At 36.7% G+C, this 27,757-nt stretch overlaps 1 protein-coding gene across 1 annotated transcript; it reads right to left on the reverse strand.

Moving 5' to 3' along the window:
* Nucleotides 1-654: 654 nt before the first annotated feature.
* On the reverse strand, nt 655-15,237 carry apcdd1l (adenomatosis polyposis coli down-regulated 1-like). The gene is made up of 4 exons (XM_051898193.1): nt 14,881-15,237; nt 5,247-5,430; nt 3,003-3,531; nt 655-2,178 (listed from the first exon to the last, which is right to left on the reverse strand). The coding sequence occupies exons 1-4, from the start codon at nt 14,939-14,941 to the stop codon at nt 1,408-1,410; spliced, it is 1,545 nt and encodes a 514-aa protein (XP_051754153.1). The 5' UTR covers nt 14,942-15,237; the 3' UTR covers nt 655-1,407.
* Nucleotides 15,238-27,757: the final 12,520 nt, after the last annotated feature.

Raw genomic sequence — 27,757 nt, forward strand, 5'->3', positions numbered from 1 at the left:
ATGCACTTACCTTGGGATTCTATTGAATAATAATAACTGGTTCCCAATAAAAAGACCAGATCTACTGTAAAACCATATAAACCAATAAATAAATACGGGAATTCTTTTTTTTTTTTTTTTTTTAGGATATTATATTTATTTATTGGTTTATATGGTTCTATGGTATTTTGGAAACACTGGCTACTATGGTAGATTTTTTTAAGGGTCGTGTCAAAACTATAACAATCAATATCATGCGTGCACTTTTATGTTTGACAGTTTCAGGGGTTTTTTCTTCCGTTTTTTTGAAGATTGCCTCCAGAACAAGGAATCACTCCACTCTGTAAAAACAGAAAATCGCACGCTCTGCTAAACTAAGACTGAATGAGTTGAACACTTCCTGTTCTTCCAAATAAACAGAGGGAGAGATTTGTACGCAGAGTTCTGAGAACTTATGCTTCAGATATTGGCAAGCGTGAGCATAATGTGGAAGCCATATGACAGGTCTGTTCAAATGTCTTGCACATGTATTCAACATTGGAATTGAATTGAACCATTGTGCAAGAGCTCGCCAAATGTGCATACAGTCACACACGATACGTTTGTATTATATATGTAGATGTGTGTAAACATAAATAACAGAAAATCAATGTTCAAAAAAGAGCATCCATCGTGTTTCTTATCAAAATTACTTTAATGGTGGCAATAAATATGTTCACCCTCACCATTATTAGAAGATTAAAACTAAATAAAATGTATTAGATGGCAAAAATGAGCTACGTGGCTTAATGTTCAAATAATACAGGGTAGTTAATGTCAAATTTAGTCCATATATGCACTTCAATTCAAACATATAACCAGATTTTGGAAGATCTTTCTTCATTCCCAGACAAATGGGAATCTGGATGTCCATCTATATCTCCCATGTCTTAAAGCTTAAGTGAGTCATTTCTGCACCGAACAGAGTAATGATTGTTTTCAAACAGGTTCCCCAAACTCTCCCATCTCCCATTGGTCAGTCACACAGATAGTCCTGCCCAAAATTGCACCATTGGTTGCTTACTGGCAAGTATTTGAAGTACTTCGCCTTTAACTTGCTGGAATGTTGGTAAATGCACTTTCTACAGAACAATCATTCTTTGAATAGATATTCATATATATCTGTAGTTCATATCAAAATATGAAACAACACCCCAAATGACAGACATTAAAATTAATGTTGATATACTATATGATTAAAATGTTTCTATGTACATTTTTGCTTTATGAAAATCTCTTTAGATAAAAAAGTCATATTTCAGGGCATTTGCAGCAAGCATTTTGTTATAGCACCGAACTGAGCGATCCTCCTTCAGTCTATCAGATTGTGCTATGCACTTCATAAATGGGTCAGGATTTGAACAGTGAACAAGAATGGCACGTCACTTTTTACAAAAGATGAATATTCCAGCACCATGCATTTAGAATTGACAGCAGAATCAATGAAGAGTGCAGTGCGTTAGCAGAGCTTATCTTTGGTCCCGTTGAATGATCACTGAAGGAACTGTAGCGTGGCACCACACCGACCCTTGTGCTGCATTGCACCATTGGTGTCTGAAAGGATGTTGGCCTTTTTGCAGGTCGATCCGGGCTGGATCCATCCGTGGGCCTTTCCCCATTAAACAACAGGGGGCGCCCTTTATGATTAACCCCCATCTTAAACAGCTCATACTCTTTGTGCGGAAGTCGTATCCCCAATGCGTGGCAACCATCCGTCCAGGTTATGTCTTGCTCGACACCCACCTCCCACCTGCCCGCCTGTCCACATCTTCCATTTTGCGTTGTATTCAATTCCCGCAACAATGCATGGTCAAACACAATCGCTTTTGCCCGTGTCACCTTGAAAACAAGCTCGGTGGCCCCACGTACTTTAACGGAGTGTCCTACTTTAGCATAATGACCTGATGCCAACAATGTAAAGATGGGCTGGCGGCACATTGGGTCAGAGTAATGTTGGTAGGTGCCCTCCCAAGTGCGTTGCTCCTCGTTGAAAGCAAAAAGGCGGGTAAGGAAGAGGACGGATGGACGGGACTCACAACGTTGGCTCACCCAGTTTCCGTTTAGATCCAGAGGGATGGAGGGAGATGGGTGAAGAATGGGTGGATGCTGTTCAGAGGCTCGGTATACCAGGGCGCACACTGGGCATGGGTGGATGTGGTGCTGAGAGAGAGAAAGAAACGTTTATAATGTTGCGAAAGATTTTTATTTAAAATAAATGCTGCTCTTTTGAACTTTATATTCATAGTGAGACTATGACCTTGGTGAGACTTTTCAAAAACATCAAAAAATCATACCAATCCTAAACTTTTTGAACAGTATATATGCAAGTGTTTGCATCTGCATGCATGCGTAGATTGTTTCTAACCTTATTTTTGCTTACTTCACATTGACTAGGCGAATACGCAGTCCTGTTATACACATTTAACGTGAACTTTTACATTAGTCTGGTGGCACAATACCCAGCTATAAGTTCGAATATGGTCATCATTTGAAACATTTTAGCAGACCTAAGCAGTTTGAGCAAAAAAATACTTTAGTCTTAAAGTGATCTCTATCTCTCATTCCCATTTCAGTCATATCCGACTTGGTGATTCTATGGCCATCTCTCGCCATACGCGAGAGACTGACCATTCATTTTCTTGGCAATGTTTTTTCTGGGGTAGGTTGCTAGGTCTCTCCCCAACCCTCCCCATTACATGGTTTGGGACTCACACACACACACGCATTCACACCTACGGCCAATTTGGTATGTCCAATCCACCTAACCTGCATACTTTACGTACTCCATGCTTTACGCCCATTTTTATAACCTTTCTGGTTCTTTTCAGTTTTGAATACCTTGATTTTCAATGGAGGGACAGAAACCTGTCAGGTTATATTAAAAAGATCTTGTTTTTTAAAGATTAGCCAAAGTCTTATGGGTTTGGAACATCATGAGGGTGAGTAAATGATGACATAATTTTCATTTTCTCTTTAACTCTCACCATAGCATTCTGTAGAGGCTCCTGGAAACCAGTCGGTCTATGGTGCACCCTTTCATTCCAGTCTGTGTGCACGTCCCCTAAGAACAGCTCCTGAGCCGGCCTGCTGTGAGGATGGTGATGGGTCTCCACCCGCAACAACTCCAGTTCCATCATGGAGAACCCAAGAGCACCCAGGCAGTCTTTCTCTGCTTTGGCATTAAAGAGTTCATAGAAGCGATGAGACACCAGGTGTCCTCCAGCTTTGAGCCCCAGGCAGGACGAGGGCAGGCGGGTCGCGAGATGATGGATGGCCTTCTGGCTGTGAATGATCATCCCTACTTTATGGAGGTGGTGCTCCGCTTCAGTGGCTCCACTGGTGATCCATGAGGCCTGGCGTAGCCGCAGTTTACCCCTGATCACAAGAGAGTAGGTTGGGATGTGGCACTCACTGTCAGAGTAGTAGTGCTGGAGCGCCCTGAAGAGACGTGTGGGGCTTTGGTAAAATGTATAGGATCGAGTGAGGAATTCTGGACCGGGCCGCACTTCACATCTGAGAAGGAAATAACAAATATGGTCAAGAAGTTAGTCAATATGGCATTTGCAAACCATTTTACTTCCATAATCTAATGCATTTACAAGTGAAACAGGATGTTCAATGAGGCAAAATGTAGGATGGGACTTAATTTTTAGTATTTATTGTAAAATTGAGTAAAATTTTTAATACTCTTTTTTGCCAGATTATTGCAACATAAATATCATCTGATAAATATACATTCATACATATATTGTCCCCTTAAAAATCTCAGTTAGCTACACTACCATTCAAAAGTTTGAGTCAGCAAGAATTTTTCTTTTTTTGAAAGAAATTAAAGGGAACCTATTATGCCCCTCTCTGGTGTAATCTCTGGTGTCCCCAGAATGTGTCTGTGAAGTTTCAGCTCAAAATACCCCACAGATCATTTATTATAGCTTGTCAAATTTGCCCCTATTTGGATGTGAGCAAAAAAACAGTTTTTGTGTGTGTCCCTTTAAATGCAAATGAACTGCTGCTCCCGGCCCCCTTTCCAGAAGAGGGCGGAGCTTTAACAGCTCACGTTTCGGTTGCTCAACAACAACAAAGCTGGAGAATCTCATGCAGCCAAAATGACGATTGTCAGTAACAGTGTTCAGCCTTACATTGTTCAAACCGGAGTCGACACTGATGGAGAGACTCAGGAAGCAGTTACGACTTTTAGAATGCATCTAGTTGTTGTGGAGTTGATTCAACTCATCAACTAGCATGTGCCGTCATGTTAATCTTTTGTGCAAATCCAGCATTGAATTGACCCTCGTTTGTGAAGCAGTCCAGCATAAAATGGACATGGCAACAACACTCTATTACAACAACTCTTCCTCTTTTCTAAAGCAGCCCAACATGGCCTCACCCCCTGTGTGTTCCCGGGGGCGGGGTTTATGTAAATGTTGGGGTTTGTCATGTCACCAACCCAAGAAGAAGCTCACTGTAGTCCCTACCAGCCGTTTGTTGTAGTCCTTAAAATGCGATTTCTGAAAACGAAAATATCTCCCTTTGCATTGAACTTTGAGCGTCGTAACTTTGCAGATGTTGTTTATGCTCAAACAGCAACATTACACACTAACTAAAGTTAAAAAAGTGAAATCATAATCAAGGACCCCTTTAATACTTTTATTCAGCAAGGGTGTTATAAATTGATCAAAAGTGACAGTAAAGACTTTCAAAATAATTCTACTTCAAATAAATGCTCTTTATTTTAACTTTTTATTCATCAAAGAATGTTAAAGGAATATAACACAATTTTCGCAAAAAAAAATTAAGTTTTTGAGCATCAAATCAGCATATTAGAATGATTCCTGAAGGATCATGTGACACTAAAGACTGGAGTAATGATGCTGAAAATTCAGTTTTGCCATCACTGGAGTTAATTATATTTTAAAATATATTAAAATAGACATCAGTTCTTTTAAATTATAATAATATTTCACAATAATACCCTTTTTACTGTTTTTTTTTTTTTTTTTACCAACCCCAAACTTTTGATCAGTAGTGTAAATTGTTAAATGTTTCAAGGTTGCTAGTCACTTTTTAAAGATTTACTGAATAAGTTGCTTGACTTTTTCAGCAGTGATTATATGCAGCGATTAATCGTTCACAATAAGACCAGGATTTTGTATTAAGAACGTAATTTTGGTAAAATTTGAATTCATGCTGACTTTAAAAGTAGAAAAGTCTTTCTAGGGGCCTCTTACCTGCTTGACACCCAGTGGCCCTCCAGTTTGGGTGGTATGGTGGCTGTGATTCGTGCTTCATTCTGTACATGGCGTAGCTGAACCTGGCACTGTGGCTCCCAAAACAGTCTGGCGCTGAGGTTGGCATGGGGTACGAGGGGTGCGGTGGGCACTTCCCACAGCTTACTGCCCATCACACACAAAACTGAGGAGAGACGGAAAATATTATATGTGTGTTAATGAAGACATTGCATTGTTATATCTGCCTGCATACAAGCTTTGTTTATATCAAAAAGTTAGGTTTTGACAACTTGCTAAGGGGCTTAACTTAATTTTTGAAGTTGTGAATTAGCTGTCTTGCAAAAAGCAAACTATTTTTAAAAAATATAGATATATATTATCTATATGTTTGTTTTTAATAATAAAAAAAAATTGCTTAAGTGTTTGCTGATCATAAGTTTTAAGTCCTAATTAACAGATTATGTGGATTGTTGTTGCTTGTAAGAGTTGCCAATATATTAAATCCAACAGGCTTCACTGAAATCCTTTCAGAAGGTCTAGATTTGCAATAATGTGCTGATCTCTTTTCATGACTCTGTAGCCACATTTCCGAATAAATTAAGCCTGTAAAAAACCTCAGACACTTCAAAAAGCTTTGGTACCTCCAGCAATAAAAAAAAAAACTCCAAGAGGAGCATTTTCACTTCATGGTCTTTTACGGTCTATAAACAGGATTCTGCTGAACTGGAAGTGGTTGAAGGATTTTGCATTTCTGTAATTTTCCGTGTAATGAAATGTGATGAGGTCTATTAGAGCCATATATAGATCCCAATCCTGCTCTGACCACGATTTGTGGTGAGGGGCAGGGGGCCAGAGGTTTGGCATGTCACTTCAATCAGACACTATCTTCAAGGGAATAGGAAGGGATATGTGGCCCTGGCCAATGCAAACAACAATTTTTGACAATTTTTTTAAACAGACAGAAAAGCAAACATGGTTCCAGCTCGTGAGGAGTGAGATTGGTCAACATGGCACTGGGCATCTTTGTTTGATCTGTAAATCTCCTTGCCGTAGGCCTCGCCACAGAACTGTCCTTGAGTAAGAACATTGTAGATATATGGTGTAGTAAACCTGATTAGCAGAGGGAGAGCTTTGGGAAGTTGCATGCTGAGAAGTGCTTCGCTATACATGGACTCAAAAGCGTGCGCTGTTCTATAAAACTTCATACAAAGAGGAAGGGTGGGAAGGAGAGAAACAGTTTATTTGGGACCTCATTTACTCCTGTGAAAATGTCAAATAATTGTTACAGGTCCAAGTCACATTTCACCCCAAAATCGAAAAATGAAGCCTGTTTTAGAACAATTAAAATTACTGCATTGTGATGTTTTTTTTCTATGACAATTAAACACATTTTCCCCAAAAACTGGGGGAATATTGGAATGATAAATTAGGGGTGAGAGTTTTTACATATGAATTGTCTGTAATTCTAGCAGAGATTTTTATTATTGTATTACTGCAAGTACCATGTATAAAAAATTTTAAAATTGTAATAAATTATCATAATTGTAATATATACTACAGTTCAAACATTTAGGGATGGTAATATTTATTATGCTCACCAAGGCTGCATTTATTTGAATACAAATAATAATATTAGAAATAATATCAGCATCATTACTCCAGTCTTCAGTGTCACATGATTGTTCTGAAATCATTCTAATATGCTGATTTGCTGCTCAAGAAACATTTCTTATTATTATCAATGTTGAAAAAAGTTATTTTGGATTTATGATATATACTATCATATGAATGCTCGAATCTGATTGGTTGACCAACGTTCTAAGGTGTGCAATTATTTTTAGGGAAAAGCTCGGCTAAAGTAGTTGGTATGCATGCTAATAAGCAACTAGTTAAAAGACCCTAAAATAAAGTGTTACCGACATTTCTCACCAGGGAGTAACTGCGTTAATAACTATATCAACTATTATTCTGCTATCAAGGCTCAAGCCTCAGTTACTAGTTCTGAAATGAGGTTTAGAATTAGCAACGGAGGCTTGGGATGAGATGCGTAAGAAATTAGTCCCACACACAAGTGTTTTAAGGACAAAAACCTGACAAAGGTCTTGAAATACAACATTGGAACAGTGTCTTGAGGTGTGGTAACCGTAGTATAAGCGGAATAATTGACTCCGGGCCGTTGAATTCTTAGAAAATAATGCACTCCGCTTCGCGTCGTGGCCGCATTACCACCTCGGGTGTGCATTATTTTCTTAGAATTCAACGGCCTGTCGTCAATTATACCTTACATAAACCTTGTCACCATCTTGTCTTTGATTTGTAATATTTTATTAGTTTATTAATCAATCAGATGAACTTCTAATAAAATAAAGCCTACTCTCTGAAAAGCACAAAACAGAAAAGCTTTTATTCCCATTTGGATAGCCCTAAAATTACTCTGATTGCATAATTACAGAGCATTTATTGAGAATGTCAGGCCGGGTCTCGAGTTGTTTGCTCCCTAAAAGAGGGAATTATTTCCTTATGCTGTTTGGGAGGGATCCAGGCTCTGTTTTTTTTTTTTTTTTTTTTCCCAATGTGAAAGAAGACTTGTTGCTCATGATCACAATAATGTGATAATGTTAGAGTTAACGTGATGTTTAGTCGCCTGTTGTATGGATGGTTCAACAGCCTCTAATCAATCTCTTGTATGTGTATTGTTAACACGGGCTCATTTTCAAAACTATTTTATAACATATTTAAAATTGTAATACTTTACTATGGGAAGTCAGATTTTAAGACACTAGTAGTTTCTAGAATAGTCTATTATTTGCGTTCGACATTTTAACTTCTCAGATCCTGTTCAAAACTTATGAATATTAAATGAGGTAGTTTAGTTTATGATCGGTTGCCTGGCTATTACATCTGGAGCAGGATTTCATACCCCTGGGTTAAAGGCTGTGGTTATTCCCAATGTTCACAATTCATTCCCATGTTTTAAAAGCCTAGAACGGCCGGAAGTCACTGTCATTTGCATAAAGTTGAACTTGCCTCAACAAAGGGGTGTGCGATATAACGATTTTTGATCGTGGACGATTAAAATGTCTCCACGATCTGCTTATGAAGAAATATCATAGTATTGTGCTACAGTGCTTTCTATCAGTTGCAGTTCCAGCGCCTCCGTCTCCGCATACTGTTCAACGTGACGTACATTCACATCACATTTTACCGCAGCGGTAGAGTAATATTCGCGGGACACTTCAGTCCACAAAAGTTCATTATTTCATGTGCCTTGCCGGTTAAACTTTTCTTTCGCGTGCTGATGCGCTGTTCTGACATGCGTTTTTCAGAGCGCGTTCACGCGAAGCGCACAGGCACTAAAAGCCTGTCAAACAGCGCCTGATTACTAAGTTATCTTTAGAGTCCGATTGCTCTAATACTGTCAAATACGCACAAAGTTTACATAAACACAGTTGGTTATGTCTAAAGTGAAAGTAAACATTTGAGAGAAAATTGGATGCGTGGCTGTATATTAGATATACGTGCAGGTCTTTAAAGTGACAGAGCAGCCTAATATTAACCATGCGGTCGCTTGTCCTTAAAGGGATAGTTCACTGTAATGTTGTTTCAAAACTGTATTAATTTCTTTCTTGTGTAGAACACAAAATAAAATATTTTGGAGAATGTGGGTTAGCCGGACAGTTGCTGGTCTCTATTGACTACCATGGTAGGAAAAACATAGTCACTGTGGACCAGCAACTGTCTGGTCACATTCTTCAAAATAACTTTTTACTTTAATACATTAGCTTTATTAAGAATCAATGTATAATTTATACAGTGAAGTCTAGTGTTATATTTTTATATTTGTTCATTTAATTTTTTACTTGAATGCTACTGTTAAATACATCTACTGTAGCTGAAAAAAAATAAATTTTATTAATTTCATTTGTATAATGTGTAGCCTATGTTTTTCCTTCTTTTTTAATAACAAAGATAAAATTAATAACAAATAATAACAAATAACATAAAAAATAATGACAAAGATTTTTATCTTCGCCAATTTGGCCTAAATGTCTGCCATTTTTAATTTTTATATTTTATATTTTGTTATTTTGTAAGGCTTTGTTTTTAAAATAGGGAAATTAGTTTGGCTGTAATGCTCAGTAACTTGCAAAATAGTAAAAACAACATGAAGAATCGTGATAAAAATCGTTATCGTATCGATATGATATTTTTGCCATATCGCCCACCCCTACCTCAACCTTGTATGTTGCAAGAAAAAAATTGATCACTTTTGACGGTGAGTGAATTATTGTATGTCTAAACGTCCCTGTAACTGATTCAAATGGGAGCGCGCTCTCAGTGTAGACCCCGTGTAAATTTTGTGAGGAGAAGATCCTATCTCTTATATTCTCTCTCTCTCTCTCTCTCTTATCTGTCTTTATCTTTCTATCTCCCTGTGAATGGCACAGAAGCCTGTGTGTCCTAGACAAAGCGGCAGTTCATCATATTGACCAGCAGAGGGGGCTGTGGTAGAATGTGTGTGGTCTCTTTGCTTACAGGCAATTCCCTTTAGTGCGAGCCAAAGTAAACTACCTGTCCTAATATTCCAACCATTCAACACCCCCAGACATACACACACTGGAGACATTGATTTATAGAAGAAGCGAGGCTAGCAAAAGTACCTCCGACTGGTTTCATGTATTTGTTTTTATTTGTCATTTCAATTTGAGCAGCTTCTCTCTCACCCTAATGCGTCATTACTGAAGAGTGGCCAAAAATAAAATAACCCTTCCTCTTTAGCACTATTACTCCTGCCATTTGCCGTTGCCCATTTAAGATGATGTGAATGAAAATGAGGCTGTGAGAGACACATTTAGTTTTTTATCATTAGTTCAGTAAAATCCTGCTTAAGTGCAAACTGAAACAAGAATGCTTCTGCAGTGTGTGTGTGTGTGTGTGTGCATACATATATGCATATGTATGTAGGCATATTTTTTTGTATGTACCATGGTATTCTTTGAAGTATCTTATTGCAAACCGGTGGGATCCAAAGGTCTGAGACCAGCAGTGAAAATGCTTCTTTTGCAATATTTTTTACATTTAAAATAAATTAAACTTTTCAGCATAATAATTTAAGTGAAGACACTGCATATATCAGAGTACCATGTATCACAATCTGATACCATCATCTCAGTACTGCCACATGCATGAAATGGCCCCTTTCAGTGTTTAACTGCCTTTGTGCCGCCCGCCGCCTCTTTCTCCCACCCACCCCTGCTTTGATAACTGCTCCCTGATGAAAAAACTCCCATTTACACCTCATTTACTTTGGATAGAGCTCAGATTCCTTGCTTCCTCTCTCTCTCCCTCTGTCACACTCTTTTTGTCTGATGAAGTACAGTTACAGAAAGGTAAAGTTTCATATAGAGTAAAGTCTGCATGTGTGTGCATGCATATGTGCACTAGGGCCAACAAAGTTGTGCGCACGCTTATGTTCATGTGCATATGCTTATGAAAAGGGTAGGAGAATATATGTTTGTCTATTGATGTGTGCATGTGAGTGTGAATAAGATTTGTGTACAGAGCAGTTCAGAGGTCATCTGCCGTGGGTGGGTGTGTGTGTGTGTGTGTGTGTGTGTGTGTGTGTGTGTGTGTTTTGTTTTTTTCCCAGAATCCTTCTCATCCCTCAACTTCCTTATAATTCTGCAGCATTGTTGTCTTTTCATGAACACTAAACCTGCTTCATCCAGCAATTGTTTTTATTTAGATAAGGGATTATGAGAAAGGTTCTCCCCCAAACTAACAGTTACCCGAGGGTTAATTCAACATCACTGTGATAGTGACTAACCTGCAGAACTCTTGATTAACTTAACCGGTTGCACTTTATTTTACAGTACATGTACTTACAGTGTACTTGAATAAGAAAATACTGGGTAATGTAAGGTAACTACATGGGTTAAGGTTAGGTTGAGGGGTAGGTTCATGGTTAGTTATTACCCAGTTATTGCCGTTACTGTAATAAGTATACATCATATGTACATGGGGAACAGGACTGTAAAATAAAGTGCTAATTATGGCACGAATGCAGTTAACCATACGAAAATTTGGAACTTAATTACGCAACTTTTGCTGTAGTTATCTGATCACAAGTGGGATTATGTTACACTAACTTCAGTATGTGTCATGCCACATCCCATCCAAATAAAAAAAAAAAACAGTATTTCAATGATATTCAATAATATGCAAAGACTCACTTTGACATGTATTTAAAAACTTTTTTTAACTATCAACATGTCAGTATAAAGGTGATATTATAAACTACTGTTCAAAAGTTTGGCGTCTTTATGATTTTTAAATGTTTTTGAAAGACGTCTCTGATGCACATAAAGGCTTCATGTATTTGTAAAACAGTCATATTATGAACTATTATTACAATTTAAAGTAACAGTTTCCTATTTGAATTTATTTTAAAATGCAATTTATTCCTGTGATGTAAAAGCTGAATTTTCAGCATCAAGTCTTCAGTGTCACATGATCCTTAAGAAATCATTATATTATAACGCTTTGCTGATCAAGAAACAGTTATTATTATTATTATTATTATCAATGTTGAAAACAGTTGTGCTGCTTAATGTTTTTGCTCAATAAAACAGCATTTATTTGAAATAAAAAATCTTTCTGACATGTCTGTACTGTAATTTTTATCAATTTAATGCATCACTGCACTGTAAAAATTATTTTCATGATTTATCACATTTTTTCTTTTTTCAAATCAACTTAAATAATTAATGTGGTTCAGATAACATAATATTTTGAGTTTCTGTTGATTAAACCAATCGCCTTCATTGTATTAACTCAAATTTTTCAATTTTCAAAGGCAACCAGGTAACTTACTTTTTTAAGTTAAACCAACAATTCTTTTTTAGAGTGTGTGGAATAAAAGTATTAATTTCTTTCTTTCAAAAAAACTTACTGACCCCAAACTTTTGAACGGTAGTGTATATAATACATATCATATATATGGGGTTATATTTTTGTATTTTGTCAACCATATATTCCAACCTGTTGCTGACCAAATTCCACATCAGCTAACGTCACTCGGTTAGTAACTGGTCTGATCTTTCGCTCCATAGCTGATTGATGGTTTTGAAGTGTCAAAATCTCTCTTACAAATACTGGGCCTCCTTTTATCTATAAATGGCTGACAGGCTTTCTCTCATGTTCTCTGCTTATGAATATCACTCATGCATCTCAAAGCAGACAATGCAGAACAGCTGGAAGAATTATGGTGGTGATTCCATGTAATACTGGAAAGCCCTTCATGCTTTATCAATGTTGAAGCATAAGTTCTTGTAAAATCTTAAATAATTTTCCACTTTTAAATCAAAGCAGACAAAGTGTCTACAATACAGCATTGCATTTAGTATCTGTTTTGGCATATTACTGAAGCATAGAGGCATGATATTAATAATTTTGGCAGATCTAATTCAGCTGTTTTTTAAGAAAAGAGTAAGTACAGGCACATAAATGCTCACATACTGACCTCCGAGGTCATGGGTAACTGCCATGAGTCACTGGGGGCGGGTGTAATTGCGCCAGTCTTTTTCTCTCTCTCTCTCTCTCTCTCTCTCTCTCTGTCGTTCTGTAGACGGCCTGATAGTGAGAACAGAAGCCTATTGCTTTGTTCATCACCCTAACCATCCCTGACTAAAAGGAACGAAAGCATAGAAGAAAAACAGCCACTAAATGGCATACGAACAGAAGGGGTCGTTAATGGCGTTGGCCTGTTACTCTAATCATTATTTTAATGGTGGCATTATAGTTCCACGGCTGTGATCTGCTTTCACAGGAAACAATGGCCTCCTCTACACCCCTGCTAACTTTAAAAGAGCCTGGAACAAAAACGGGGGTCCGGGGCCCATGGAGCAGACTGACAGGTGAAAAGAGCAGTGCACGGGGAAAGGTGAGAATAAGATCACAGTGTCAAGCTAAACTCTTTGCCATTTATATTAAGACCTCTTGAAACTCCACCTGACTGACTTACAGTCATTTTCCTGGAGAACAAGCCAAATTTCTGTTACTTGTGCACTCTTAAAATGAAAGTTATAACCTTATGCCATTGGCATAACCTTTAAATGGTTCTGAAATTACTTTTATTCTCTATTTCTACGAAAAAAAACATCTGTGTGGTGCTTTAAAGAAGCCAAAAACCAGAATGATCTGAAGAACCTATAAATGTAACATCAGTAACTCATCTCCAAAGAACCTTATAGACCACAACGATAAATGGAAAGTGCTGCAAAGAATTTTTTTTAATAATGTGGGCTTCAGAAGTCTGAATTAACATTTTTTTTATGTAACCTTTTGCATGCAAAGTAGAAGCATTTTCTACACATGCACAAATGTCCCACCAACATCAGCAATGATATCAACGGCAAAGAATGACCTACATATTAAGTAGTTCAGAAAGGGTGCAAGCATGAGTTGCATTTTATAAACAGAGCAAGCTTTAAAGTTCCTGAACTTGGTTTGTTAAGCAGACCTGGCAAGTTAAAACACTAGAGAGCTTTAAAATGACAGAAAACCTTCTTTTGTATTTCTTCCATGAGCATATTCATTTTGGCAATTCAAGTCTAGTTTAGTCATGGGTTTTATTAAGGTTAATTAAACCCCAAAACTTTAGCTGAACCCTATCTTGAGAGCTCTTTGTCATCCTTTAGATCCTAATTACACTTGTGAAATCCAGAGGAGAAAAAAAGACGCAGTAAAAAACTTTTTTTGATACAGTAAGAAAATGCTCAGACTTGTTGGTCTCGATAATGAAGGTGTTTTGCTTGGCAGCTCTCATACTTTCACACATTAACAAGAAGTCATTCTTAAGCTATAATTTAAGCTCGTAGATTCTCATAATTCATATTTGTGATTATTTGCATTTACATTAATACCATAATACATACGATTCATTCATTTAGATGTGCCATAATCATAGGTTTCTGATTTATAATGACTGTTTTGCTTGCTTGGATTTGATAAATGATATAACAAAAATAAAGGTTCTTCAGGTTCAGCAAAGAGCACTTTTGTTACCTAGAATCCTTTTGGCTGTATAGTGTTCTTAAATTGCTATATGGTGCTTTTAATAAAGTTAATGTTGTTGCATTGTAGGCTGAGATGAGCATATTTGGTTTCTTTACAACAGTCATTCTCAGACCTTGCTCTGAAGTCCTGTAGCACTGCACATTTTGGAAGTCTCACTTATTTAACTCATCTAATTTATATCATCAGCTCATTAGCAGAGGCTCCAATACCTGAATTGGGTGTGTCAGATAAGGGAGACATTCAAAATGACCAGGATTGAGAACCACTGCGTTAAAGCACCAGAATAAAAAGCTCTTTGTATGACTTAAAAAGCTTTTTTAGTGGCATTACAATGTAAAATCCATTTTGGTTCTAATGGGAACCAAAAGAGATGGATGAAATATTGAGTGGTTACAATTCAAAATTTAATATATCAGATGTATAATCATGCACTTTCACGATTTGTCTTATATAAATAATTATTAGCATTTTGAATAGTGTCCTGAAATGGGTAAAACCATTTGCTTTAAATAGAATGACAGAGATAAAGAGGGTATAAGACAACAAGTTAACTTACCTTGCATGAGAAATACCATCCAAATTGTCTTCAACAGGTGAATAAGTCTCTCCCCAGCCATGATCAGGTACTTATACTTTCCAAATTACTTAAAAAAAAATAAGGAAAAATCTGGAAATGATCCTCTCCTGGATAGTCACGTCAATGAGAGCGTTTCAGATAAGATATTACCAGTTGTGCAGATTAATTTAATCCACTTTTGATAAGTTTCATCTTCAAACATTAAGTTTTCCATTCATGGTAAGACTCCTTGACTGAGTTTGCAAGATCTCCTTTCTTAATGGTGCTTGAAAGTACGTCCCCTGTTGATTCTGTGCTCTCTTTGGTGATGTTAAACCTGTGTGGTGCTTGTAAGAGTCTGTCTTTGGGTTACACAGCTGAGAGGAGCTAGAGAGCTGAGCGAGAATCTGTGAGAGGGAGAGAGAGAGAGGGAGGGAACTTGTAACCTCCCAGCGTTAACCCTCTGGGGAGCAGGGTAAGGTGCAAAAGGGCACAATCAAAGCCAGCAAGTTAAGAAACCTGCCCAACAACACTAAATTAAACATAAATGTGTTAATCAAACATATTTATATATATTTAAACACACTTTGACAGATGCAAAGCAGAAGGTTTCCTGCATAAACTCTGTAATGCTTTAAATCTTTTCTCCATTTACCTCATACACGCATATAATATGGGCATAGTAGGTGTTAAAAAGCAATGGCACTGTGCCATCCAAGAAAAAAAGTTTTGTTTTTTTTAATATATATATATATATATATAACGTATATATATGTGCTGTTTTATGTACAGTATGTTGAAATTCTAACTTGACCTGCCAGCCGCTATGGTTTTGAAATGCAGTACAGTAGAGATAACACAGTGGAAGTATAGTCCAACAAAATAAATCCGTTAATATATGACATATGTCCCTAGATAGCATTAAAATATCAGCTCTAAATAATGTATCTACTATTATAAGATATTAAAATTATTTAATGCATGTGAGGTTTATAAGTTGTAAAATATGAGGACAAGTTTAGTCAGACATTAATGGTGTTTAACATAGTGGTGAGAACGCATTGAAACTGGCACTTTGTGTTTCAATGCTGCAGCCAATGCGTAATGAAGTGTTTATGACCTGCGTGATTTGGATTTTGTGTTCATGAGAACAAGTTCAAGAGTTAACTTATATGTTTAGATTTGGAAGTGCATAGAAAAGCGATGGATTAGAGCTAGGTTAGGTAAATAAGATCTGTAACCCACAAAACCTGAAATCTTTTCACATATGAACTGCCGTGTCGACTCATTAAGTCCATATTCTGAATCTGAATTTTTCTTAAGCCATCTGTGATGTAATTTTTGGCTGTAGCCTCATAACTGTTTGTAACTGTTGTGTCATTCAATCATTCATTTAGTAATGTGTTTGTTGCAGTTAAGAAGTGACGAGTGAGAACAGAGTTGGACTGCGGACATAACCCTGAGGAGCGCCAGACCGTGTTGCTGAGTTTCACCACTTGTGGTTTGCTGTGATGATAAAATCCAGTGTCTAATGGCCAGGCAAGCTGCACAAACTCAGTACTTCACATTTTCAGAGTTTATTTGAGGAAATAATAGCTGAATTTCAGAATTAAAGGTAACGGTCAGTACAGTTCATGTTTCATAAGGATCACCGGTGGTTTTGCTAGTAATGAGAGATGGCATGAATACACAGTTTATTATTATTTCAGTGCTTAGGCAAAACAAATCTTAATAGTTACAGGTAATAAAATATGTTAAGAAACTTTCTTCTAGCCCAACTTACAATGCCAAACCAAATTAAAACCCCTGAGAAGTGTCTCTGGTGCTTTCAAAACATTGCTTTTTTTTTGTTTGAACACCCAGAGCAGCCTAAAAATGCAACATTGACTCAACCAATAGCATGAATAGCATCTGTTTGCCCAACCAATTAGAGACGGACTGTTTAGGAAATCATTATTTTAGGACTTTCGTTTGGTATCACTATTGGCGCCAAATTACACCTTTAACCATTCATTACATCAGGAAGAAACTGTTATATTTAGCTCATATGTAAGAAGAAGAGAAGTGTTACATTATATTCCCAAGACGTGGTTACATCGCCCCCCACAGGATCTGTTTGGTTTCCACACACATTTATGGACATAATCTCTCTCTCGTTCACATTGCTGTCTATATATTGGCGGCAGCTTCCAATCTAACACACCCATGCACCCAAAACCACAAACAGCTCTCTAATCAAAACCTTTCTGTATCGCTGCCTTCTTTGTCACAAACTCTACAGACAGATTTGATGTCATTGAGGTGCAAAGCCTCTTTGGAAAACCACCACCCATTTCATTCTTTATCCCCCCTTTCTCTCTTTCCCCCTGAGGCCTGTGCAATCAGTCATCTGTTTGATCATGTGGAGATGTGGCTTTAGTGTGTGTGCTGGCTTGGTGCGGATTTCTGTCTTGGTGCTTTGAGATATGAAAGAGAGTATTCCCACCCCCTCCACCCCCCTTGCTTCCTCAGTTTAAACCAGAGATGCCGCAGCGGTTCCAAACCAGTGAAGGCTAACACGTGGCGGTCGTCCAAACTGCAGGAGGTCCAACCCAGCCCAGGTGGGAGAGAAGGGGGTTTGGCACGGAACAAAGCAGAATCGTGCATAAGATAAGATCCACGCTCTAATCATCACACATTCGCATCCGTGCATGCTATCGGGCAGCTGGGTGACTGCAAATGCACACAAACACTTACTTTAAACGCATAAGCACACTGATAGGGTTCCCAAGCATTTGTTTTAATACACAATCATCCCATTTATTATTTTGCACTCCCTTATTATAAAAGATTTTACATATAAAGAAAGAAATAGCAAATGCTCACATGAGATGAAGAGTCATATCAGTACTCTGATAAAAGCTGTGTTATTTTACATCAGGTTCACTTTTGCATGTGGAATAAATTACTCATGTGCATTACTACAATGGCAAACTACACTGAAAATGTTTACGTGATGCTGCATCCACCATGTAAAGTGGTCAGCACTACATTGTCAATGTTAAAAATGACAGATTAGAGTGAAAAAAAAAAAACAAGTCACAATAGACATCTATATTAATCAATTAAAATGTCTAAAATACAAAGCACTTGATGAACTGTAACTTTGTTCCTGTGTTATTTTAGTATAATTCATATACTATTATAGTATTTACTATTTTGAATTAGCTTTCAATTTTATATTTTCAGTTATTTTAGTTTTAGATATTTTATGTGCTTTTGTCATTTTATTAGTTTTTGTCTTTTAAATATTTCTATATCACTTTGTTTTTTTAATTTCCGTTTTAGTTTTAGTAATTATTTCAGCCTTTTTTCATCTATTTATATTTTTTTATTTCAGAATTATTTCAATGACCCAAAACAATTTGAATAGTTTGAGGGTACGTTTACACAACAACAACGATGTACTAAAAACGGAAATTTTTTTTCTTTGTACAGATGACAACGTTATCAAATCCCTGTTCAAACGGATCCGCAAAAATGAATAAAAATGCTGTATTACGCATGCGAGATAAGTAGCCAGACAACAGGGTTGCCAGGTTTTCATAACAAAACCTGCCCATTTGATACTCAAAACTAGCCCAAAGGCATTTAATCGCATTCCAGGGGGTAAAATCCGAGTTTTTGGTGGGGTTCCCCTGGTAAAATTCGCATTCCAGGGGCTAAATATCATGTTATTTGGGTTCATTTTAATCTGCGGACATGAAAAACAACCTGTGGCAACAGTGTAAAAGTAGCCCAATTCTGCGGGAACACCGTAGACTTGGCAACACTGCCAGACAAGTAGCGATGTCACTTTGTAAAGAAAGACTACGCGCCTGCGCATACGCATTCCTTTTACAGAGCACTCGTGCCAAATGCACATGCCTATCACCTTATTTTTACAGCATGTGCATACGGTCACCGTTTTCACAGATTCACGTTTTTGCAGTTTACACAAAGGTGACAATGGTATCGTTTTCAAAATTGCACTTTGAAACCCGTTTTCAAAAGTTTGCATTTTCAGGCCACCAAAACGCAGTAGTCGTGTAAATGAATGGCCAAAACGCATTAAAAGTTTTCCGTTTTTAGTTGAAAATGGTGTTGTGTAAACATGTAATGTAGAGGGGTAGAAGAAGCTAAATTAACACTTTAGTACGACATTAAAAAATCTTTTTTTTAAAACCGATGCAATGAGTCAAAATCAAAAAAGTGATTGATGATTTTTCAGCACTTAATTCAGTCAAGCAGTGAATGTGTTTTTTATAGCTGCAGGCATTGATCTCAAATGCATACGTCCCTTATTTTCCTAAAAAGAAAGTAAAGTTGCCAACTCTACACAAGAACTCACCCTAAAACACATACAGAACATTTAGACTATATATAGTCTGCCTAATGACTCGTAAATATCCTTGCATTACACCCGTGGTTGACTTTTTGAATATTCAAACAAGCTGTGACTGTGGTTGAAACGGTTAGCTTTAGCATGTTTGCTCTTTGGTTGTTAATTGAAATACTTGCGTCAACAGTTTGCTGCTCTGTCTATTTACATTTAATAGTGTCTATTTCTAGACAGAGAAGTTGCTCTGTGGGTATGTGGACCTCCTGCTATGGATTTCCTCGGTGGTGGTCTAAGACAGAGGAGATTTTGCCTTTGCTCGTCTGATACGCCACTTTTAGTCTTTCTCTATCTGCACTGATGTTTATCTGCATGTCATTTTTTGCATAATCAGAGTACAACAGATGCCCAAACAAGTCAGAGCAGAGCAACTTGGGAAGCATCCCAGCAATGTTGCCTCTCTTTCATCCAGAATTCCACACACACATAGCCTGGAATATTTCAATTCCCGTTCTGATGCCACATGGAGGATACATTAGCCAACTGACCTCTGACCCCTTGTGTGTTTCTTTGACTCTGTGTGTGTGTGTGAGGCACAAAAATAAACATTTGTATGCACAAACATGCGGAGCAACAGGCATTTAGACATGCACACAGTGGGTCATTAGTGCAGTGCTGCCAGCAGGGCTCCGGTTATTCTTCCAGAGGTTATTCTGACAACAGCTGCAGCTTTCAAAGGAGTCAGAAACTGAAATAATTAAACAAATAATGATGCTGAGACATTTTACAAATTCCCCACATTTCTTTTGGCCTCTAACTCTGACCCAGATTAATCCACATCCAACCAAAAAAAAAAAAAAAAAAACAAGTAAAGACTAGATGGTGCTTGTAATGCTGCAGTGTTGCGAGTGGTTGCCAGGTTAAGTTATGCAAGTTAAGTACTGTAAAAATGATTTTCATGATTTGTTATCACAACTTTTTTCTTTTGTCAAATTAACATAGATAATTAATGTTGTTCAGATAACATAATATTTTGAGCTTATGTTGAATAAACCAATCTCCTTCACTGTATTAACTCAATTTATTTATTTTACTGAACTCAAAATTTTAAGGCAGCCAGGTAACTTACTTTTTTAAGTTAAACCAACAATATTTTTTACAGTATATACTTTTAAAGTAAATGAGTTAAGTGGTTGCTAAGTAGGTTTTTGCCTAAATGTAGTTGTGTAGTCCTTAACATGTAAACATGTACAATTTATTTAATAAGGATGCACAATATATCGGTACCATATTAGTTATTGTCTGATAATATATTAGAAATATTCTCAAGCAGCCAGTATTGGATATTTAATTAGATTGCCTTTGCCATCATCTAACAGTTCATCTTTAAAAACAATAATAATGCTATAGCAATGTTAAATGTAATTTTAGCAAAGCTTATATAAAATATATTAAAATATAAGCTGATATATATACACAGTATCAGCTTTTAAATGTTCGAAGCCGTTGTAAAATCCCGAAAACATACAGCTGACCGCATTACATAAGTATCGATGCGCCACTGAGAGTGTGTGTTGCTGCGTCTGTCTTAGCAACCACTCTTAGCAACGTAAACATATGTTTGTTCTCTATTGATTTTGTTCATTGAAGCTTACTGCATTATGTAGAAGAGTATTGTGAGAAAAATATCGATTGACCGAGTGTATTACCTGCATTCAGATTTAGCATTTTCCTTCAGATCAGTCCTATGTTCATAATAAAAAAAATCCATTTGAATATCCGCTGCGATCTTGTCCTTTTAACATTTAATCGGTCTTCACGTGCCCTGCTGACACTGACATCGCTGGTCAAAGCATTTGTCATTTGAGTCTTGTTCCGTGTTCACAACAAGTTTCAATATAAAAGTCTTTGCAACTGAGTGACTTGCTTATAAAGACAAACTTTGCCGCCATCTACTGGCGTAATAAATGTAACTTCTGTTGCTGTTCACGGTCAGGGACTATTTTTTCCCGCGGAAGGAAGGCTTTTAATGATTTTACTTAATGAGTAACTTAGCTGTTATAAATTCACTGTAAACCACAGCTTCTTGGGCCTTTTTGCTATAATTTGATAAATATTTGTTTTATTTTATATTTAAACAAAATAGTATAGAATTTACTTTTAATGTAGGAATAATTTTTAATATTGGCCTTTTAATTTGTTAATGGCCATAACATGAAAATAATTATTGTCTTATTGGTGTCAGACAGGACTTCAATATTGTTTCATCCCTAATTACAATGAATTAACTGACAGCTACAGTTTTAATAAAGCACACAAAAAGTCTAAAGGCTTTCATAACTTACGTTCATAACTTACTATTGTTACAAGTTGTTATAAAACATTAAGGAGATTATCTTGAAGCATTAGAGGTGATTGACATGTTTTCTGTAAGAACAAAGACTTTTAATGTGGGATTAGCAGAATGGAAAAATGGAAATGTTTTTGAAAGGTCTACTCACAACATATTTCTTGTCATGTTGGAGTTTCCTCACTTTGGCTCAAAGACATTCCCCAAGTGAGAACACACGAAAAGTAAAACCAGAGATCCTTGACTTTATCATTAATCTCTGTAGATCTTGTGAGCAAATGCCTGGAAAATACAACCCCCTGTGGCATGTTTGCTAGCTCTGACTCTTCTTTGTTTCTTTCGTTCTTTCACTCTCTCCATCTAGCATTTGCTGTCTAGTGTTAGTGATAAGACTTGTTGCCAGGATGATGAGAAGATAAGACAGTTCTGAAAACAGCAATCTCTCGTCTGCTAACGGTTCGTGACATGAGTGTGGCTTGATATGCTAAGCATCTCACTCTCAACACTCATCGTGCACTGATCTGAGACCAGCTACCCCAACCGAACCTTGATTGTTGTGTTAAAGAAACCTCAAAACATGTCTCATATCAGCCCAGGAATGTATCTCCTCTCGCTGCATCTACAAAGCTTGAGATATCAACTTGCTTTCTGCAGATAGAAAGATTAACATACCCCTGGCTGACTAATTAACAGCCTCCAGTTCAGACATCATTATCTAAACACGTCCCAACCATGAGGCCAAGCATCAAGAACAAGTTTAGTTGTTGTCATGCTCACTTAAAGCAGTATGAACATATATATTATGAGGTTTGAGAATAAGATTATGCATCGTTTCAAAGCATTTGTTCTTGATTGTTGTTAGTCATGTCCATAAGAACTAGCACTTAGAGAGCCTGTTTTAGTCAAGTGGTCATGGTTTGTCTGGTTAACATGGCCCAATGAGTATCTTTCTCTGCTGATAGCCATTTAATGTGTATTCTGACTAAATATTTGTTTTGCATGCAACATATTTATTGCATATACTCTACCGATAAAATTTAGAATCTTTTTTTTAAAGAAGTCTCTTATGCTCACCAAGGCTGCGTATATTTGTGCCGCATTTATTTGATGCTCAAGAAACATTTTTAATTATTATCAATTGTGAAAACAGTTTTTGCTGCTTGATATTTGTGTGGAAACTCTATGTTTTGGGGTTAGTTTTTTTTAAGGCATTTTTAAAGAAACTAATTTTGTTTAGCAAGGACACATTAAATTGATCATATGTGACTGTAAAGTCCTTTATAATGTTACAAAACTTTTAAAATTGTATTTTAAATAAATACTGTTCTTTTGAACTTTGAGAATCAGAGAATCCTAAAAAAATTCATCATGGTTTCCACAAAATCATAAAAAACACAGCATATTAGAATGATTTCTGAAGGATCATGTGACACTGAAGACTGGAGTAATGATGCTGAAAATTCAGTATTGCATCACAGGAATAAATTGCATTTTAAATACATTAAAGCAGTTATTTTAAATTGTAATATTTCACAATATTACTGTTTTTACTGTATTTTTGATCAAATAAATACAGCTTGGTGAGCATTAGAGACTTCTTTCAAAAACATAAAAACTTGGATGGTAAAAACTTGGAAGAATGGTAGTGTATATTTCATTGCATTAGATATTTTACTAGTACCTTTGAACAATTCTTTAAATGTGTGAAATGGACATGTTTTTTCTCTGTCTGCTGCCTGTGATGTTATAGTTCAAGATAGTCACTTGTGAGATCCTGATATGGGCAATCTAGATTTTTAAATTGCATACTTCTGGATGTCCTGTGCCAGCTGAGTGACTGTCTTTGAGATTAATGAGAATGCTAACAGACAGCTTTTTCCAGGTGTTATAGACCTCCTTGATTTTAGCAAGTTGTTTCCTTTTCCAGTATTCCCAAATTACTCATTTTGTGCCATGTATGTGTTGTCAGATGTCAGTTAAAGACAAGTCTGTTGACATAACTACATTCCAACTTGTCCTAAGAGCCAGAATGAAGCCTGTAACATGAACCCTACAGATTCTGACACTGTAGATATTACTGTACATGTGTGTGGTGGGTACAAAAAGATTTACAGGACCAAAAAAAAAATGTGTATATATATATAATTATTTTTATTTTTTATTTTTGTAACATCTCCAATATAGTTTCAAGTCAAAAATAGAATTTAATATGCCTGAATCTCCTTCTAAAGCACTGGGACAGAGAGTATAATAAGTGAATAATTTGTTTACCCACCCAGGGTAAACTAGCTGGGTATATGGGGTATTTACATGGGTAAGTAGTGTTGGTGATTGTGATCAAGATTGTGTCTTTGATTACCCACAGAAATGTATCTGTTGAAACAGAAATGTCCCATGACTGTGGTATTCCTCTTGAAGTCCTCCAACAGTCTGTTAGTTTTAATTGAACAGATTATAGAGGGAGCCAGAAGGGGAGCTGGAGGTGGAAGAGGTCACAGAGAGGACCATAATTAGCTGCGGCTAATTGCTGTGGCTTCCATGGGGTGGTTAGATTCAGCAGTTTGACCCTGCTGGTAGATATTGGAAGTATTTTTTAGATATTTCTTCATTGACAACCATTCAAAAGTAGCTGTGTATTCTTAAATGGTGGCCGATTTCAAAACACTGCTTCCTGAAGCTTCGGAGCGTTATGAATCAGCATGTCAAATCAGCGGTTCGGAGCGCCAAAGTCACGTGATTTCAGCAGTTTGGCGGTTTGACACGTGATCCGAATCATGATTCGATACGCTGATTCATAACACTCCGAAGCTTCCTGAAGCAGTATTTTGAAATCGGCCATCACTATATAAGTGGTTATTTTGTTTTTTTTGGCGCACCAAAAATATTCTCGTCACTTTATAATATTAATATTGAACCACTGTACTCACATGAACTGATTTAAATATGTTTTTAGTACATTAATGGATCTTGAGAGAGGAAATGTCATTGCTGGCTATGCAGGCCTCACTGAGCCATCGGATTTCAACAAAAATATCTTAATTTGTGTTCCGAAGATTAACGAAGGTCTTACGGGTGTGGAACGGCATGAGGGTGAGTAATAATTGATAGAAATTTCATTTTTGGGTGAACTAACCCTTTAATGCATGCTAGAGAGGAAGAGCACAGGATGAGGCTGGGTGGTCACGGGAGGTGAACGGCCTGTTTGGGAGTCTTGCAGCAACAGGTAAAACGCCGTTCTCATCCCATACCTGCCAACAGGTGCTTGGCAAAGTATGAAAATGGAGGGTTATTTAGAGAGAGGATCAAGGACAGTGATTGCCACACCCTTCCGCCCTCATGCTTCAAACATCCTCTCTCAGAGGAAGGATGTTATCATGCACCAGTAAACACTGAGTCTATATCAAAGACATTTTGACGTATGTACTTTTTTATAGGTTTTTTCTTTTATGTGATGAAATCTTCAAATAAACTGTAAAGCCTCTTCAAATTCTTTGTCAGCTTTACATTTACCTCGTCAATCACTGTCATGGTCTTAAAAATAGGCTTCATATATCTTTTATCTTTCTTTTGATATTAGAATGAAATATGACCCAGACATGTTCTTGACAGGTTTAGTGAGAGTCACCCATATAGACTGACCATTGATCTTCATGTTGGCTACCTTGGCCTGATTTAAGGATGCTGACAAACAGAGGCATCCACTGCATGTTGGTTAGTGTCATTCTATCTTCATAGTAATCGATCCAACATGCTCACCAGTGCAAGCTATCATCTCCACCCCTTCCTCTTTAGAGTCTCTCTGCTACCATTTACAACAATACACTTTCTATTTCCATCACTTTGTGATGTTTGATTTATAGAGCACTCCCTCTCGAGATCATGAAGTTCCATCTGTAACTTTTTATCTCGCTTCTTAGTGAATTTACGACAAACAGCCGGTTTACAATTCTCTGTGCTGTATAGAAATAACAACCGAGTGTAACGGCATGTAATGCACATAATTATTTACAATCATGTCCTTACCGCAGGAACGCTCGGCAATGATACGGGACAGAGAGTTTGTGGGAATAGAATTACGTTCGAGATTTAGGGATCGTTTAAAAGAAAGGCTTCCCTTGTTGGATTGGTTTACCTCTCCTATGTGGAGTTCCCCTTCTGGAAATGGTTGGAGGAATAATCATAAAAACAGCATTGCAAGAACAAGTGAAATGAGAGTTGCTCATGTCGGGTCATGCGTGTAGCCACAAAAAATACTTAAAGGAGAAGGTATATACTAAATGATCTAGTATATGAACCTGTGAGTATGAGTGACACCTCAAAAAAATGTAATATTAATACAGAATATAATATTTTACATACATTAAATTTAGTGTCAGTATGTTTTTTTTTTTTTTGTTTTTTTTTTTATAAAAAATATTTTTATTCAACAAGGAGGCATTAAATTGAACAAAAGTGACAGTAAAGACATTTATAATGTTACTAAAGATTTCTATTATAAGTAAATGCTGTCCTTTTGAACTTTATGTTCAACAAAGAATCCTGAAAACTGTTTTCAACATTGCTAACAATAATAAATGTTTTTTTGGGCACCAAATCAGCATATTAGAATGATTTCTGAAGGATCATGTGACACTGAAGACTGGAGTACACTATAAAAAAATGCTGGGTTAAAAACAACCCAAGTTGGGTTGAAAATGGACAAACCCAGCTGTTGGGTTAAATGTTTGCTCAACGTGCTGTAGTTTTATTTAACCCAACTATTGTTTAACATTTACTTTATGGCTGGCTTAAAATGAACCAAAATAGGTTGGAAATTAAAAATCAGACACATAATTACTAGAGGCAACAGTAATAATCAAAAGGAGAACATTTATTAATAAGAAATTTAATAAATGTTTATTGTTTAATTATTTTTCATTAAACGTATTAATAAATGTTCATTTATTAAACGTACTAATAAATGTTAATTTCCAACACACGTTGGGTTCATTTTAATCGAGCAATACAGTAATTTTTAAATGATAGTTGAGTTAAATAAAACTACCCAGCAGGTTGGGCAAACATTTAACCCAACTACTGTCCATTTTCAACCCAACTTGGGTTGTTTTTAACCCAGCAATTTTTAGAGTGTAATCATTATAATGATGCTGAAAATTCAGCTTTGCATCAGAGGAATAAATTACATTTTAAAATATATTAAAATTGAAAACATTTGTTTTAAAATGTAATAATATTTCACAATATTACTGTTATTTTTGAACAAATGCAGCCGTAAGCTCAGTCTATCTAAGAAAAACATACTGTTCATCATTGTTAATAATCTTCTTTATAGAAGCAGAGCAGCTCTTCTGTTGACTGTGAGAACTGGAGAAGGATCAAACAGGCCGTGTGCAGGTCAGACGTGGGGGGAGGGGCATTTCAGAGGCACTGGTATGAAGTGTCTCCTGTGGACAACCCACAGGTGCCTGATCCGCCAGCTTAAGACCCTCTAGTCCCCTTATATCCCAGGATTCTCTAATGTTTGTCTACATACTGTACTATGTTTAAAGAGTCGTGATTAAAAAGAAAAGAAAAAACTCCAGAACTGTAACCCTGAAGCCAAGTTCATTTCCAGAATGGAGAATTCTCAGGTTGATATGAACTCAAGAGCTATAGAATTCCCAAGATTCCAGACTCAGTGTAGCAAAGAGAACAGCTAATGGTCTGTTCCTCCTCACGACCTTTCGGGTCATCCTTGTAGAATTAAATAGTGTAGAACAGATACAGAGGACCTCTCTATAGCAGTGATGGCTGCCACAGAATAAAGTTACGTTTGAAGTTTTGATTTTATTTTTCTTTAAAGGCTTGATTATAATTATAAAGCATATGTAAATAAAAATGGTTAGCGACGGATGATGATGATTTACTGGAGTTATATCTATAGTTAAATATGTGCATATGTGTCTGACATTTTCCCCTTCACAAAACACCCAGAAATCAGTTTTAATTACAGAGCCAAAGAAGTCCATCAGCAGATGTTTGCACACACATTCCTTCAGAGACCCTTTAATAATCATAGAGAAGTGCTGGTGATGAAAAACATCAAACAACTCAATCAAAGTGACATAAAAAACGGGCAAAGAAAAAATGATGAGGCTTGTGGTTTCTCTTGTAATTTATTTATTTATTTT

The sequence above is a fragment of the Ctenopharyngodon idella genome, chromosome 6 (genome assembly GCF_019924925.1).
Source record: "Ctenopharyngodon idella isolate HZGC_01 chromosome 6, HZGC01, whole genome shotgun sequence".
Lineage (NCBI taxonomy): Eukaryota > Metazoa > Chordata > Actinopteri > Cypriniformes > Xenocyprididae > Ctenopharyngodon > Ctenopharyngodon idella.

What these genes read in the sequence shown, in the direction of transcription:
- apcdd1l (XM_051898193.1), bottom strand. Translation starts at nt 14,941, where the DNA reads ATGGCTGGGGAGAGACTTATTCACCTGTTGAAGACAATTTGGATGGTA. An exon ending in GATGGTATTTCTCATGCAAG is followed by an intron (nt 5,431 to 14,880) that starts GTAAGTTAACTT and finishes GTCTCTCCTCAG; the next exon opens with TTTTGTGTGTGATGGGCAGT. An exon ending in GGCCACTGGGTGTCAAGCAG is followed by an intron (nt 3,532 to 5,246) that starts GTAAGAGGCCCC and finishes TTTCCTTCTCAG; the next exon opens with ATGTGAAGTGCGGCCCGGTC.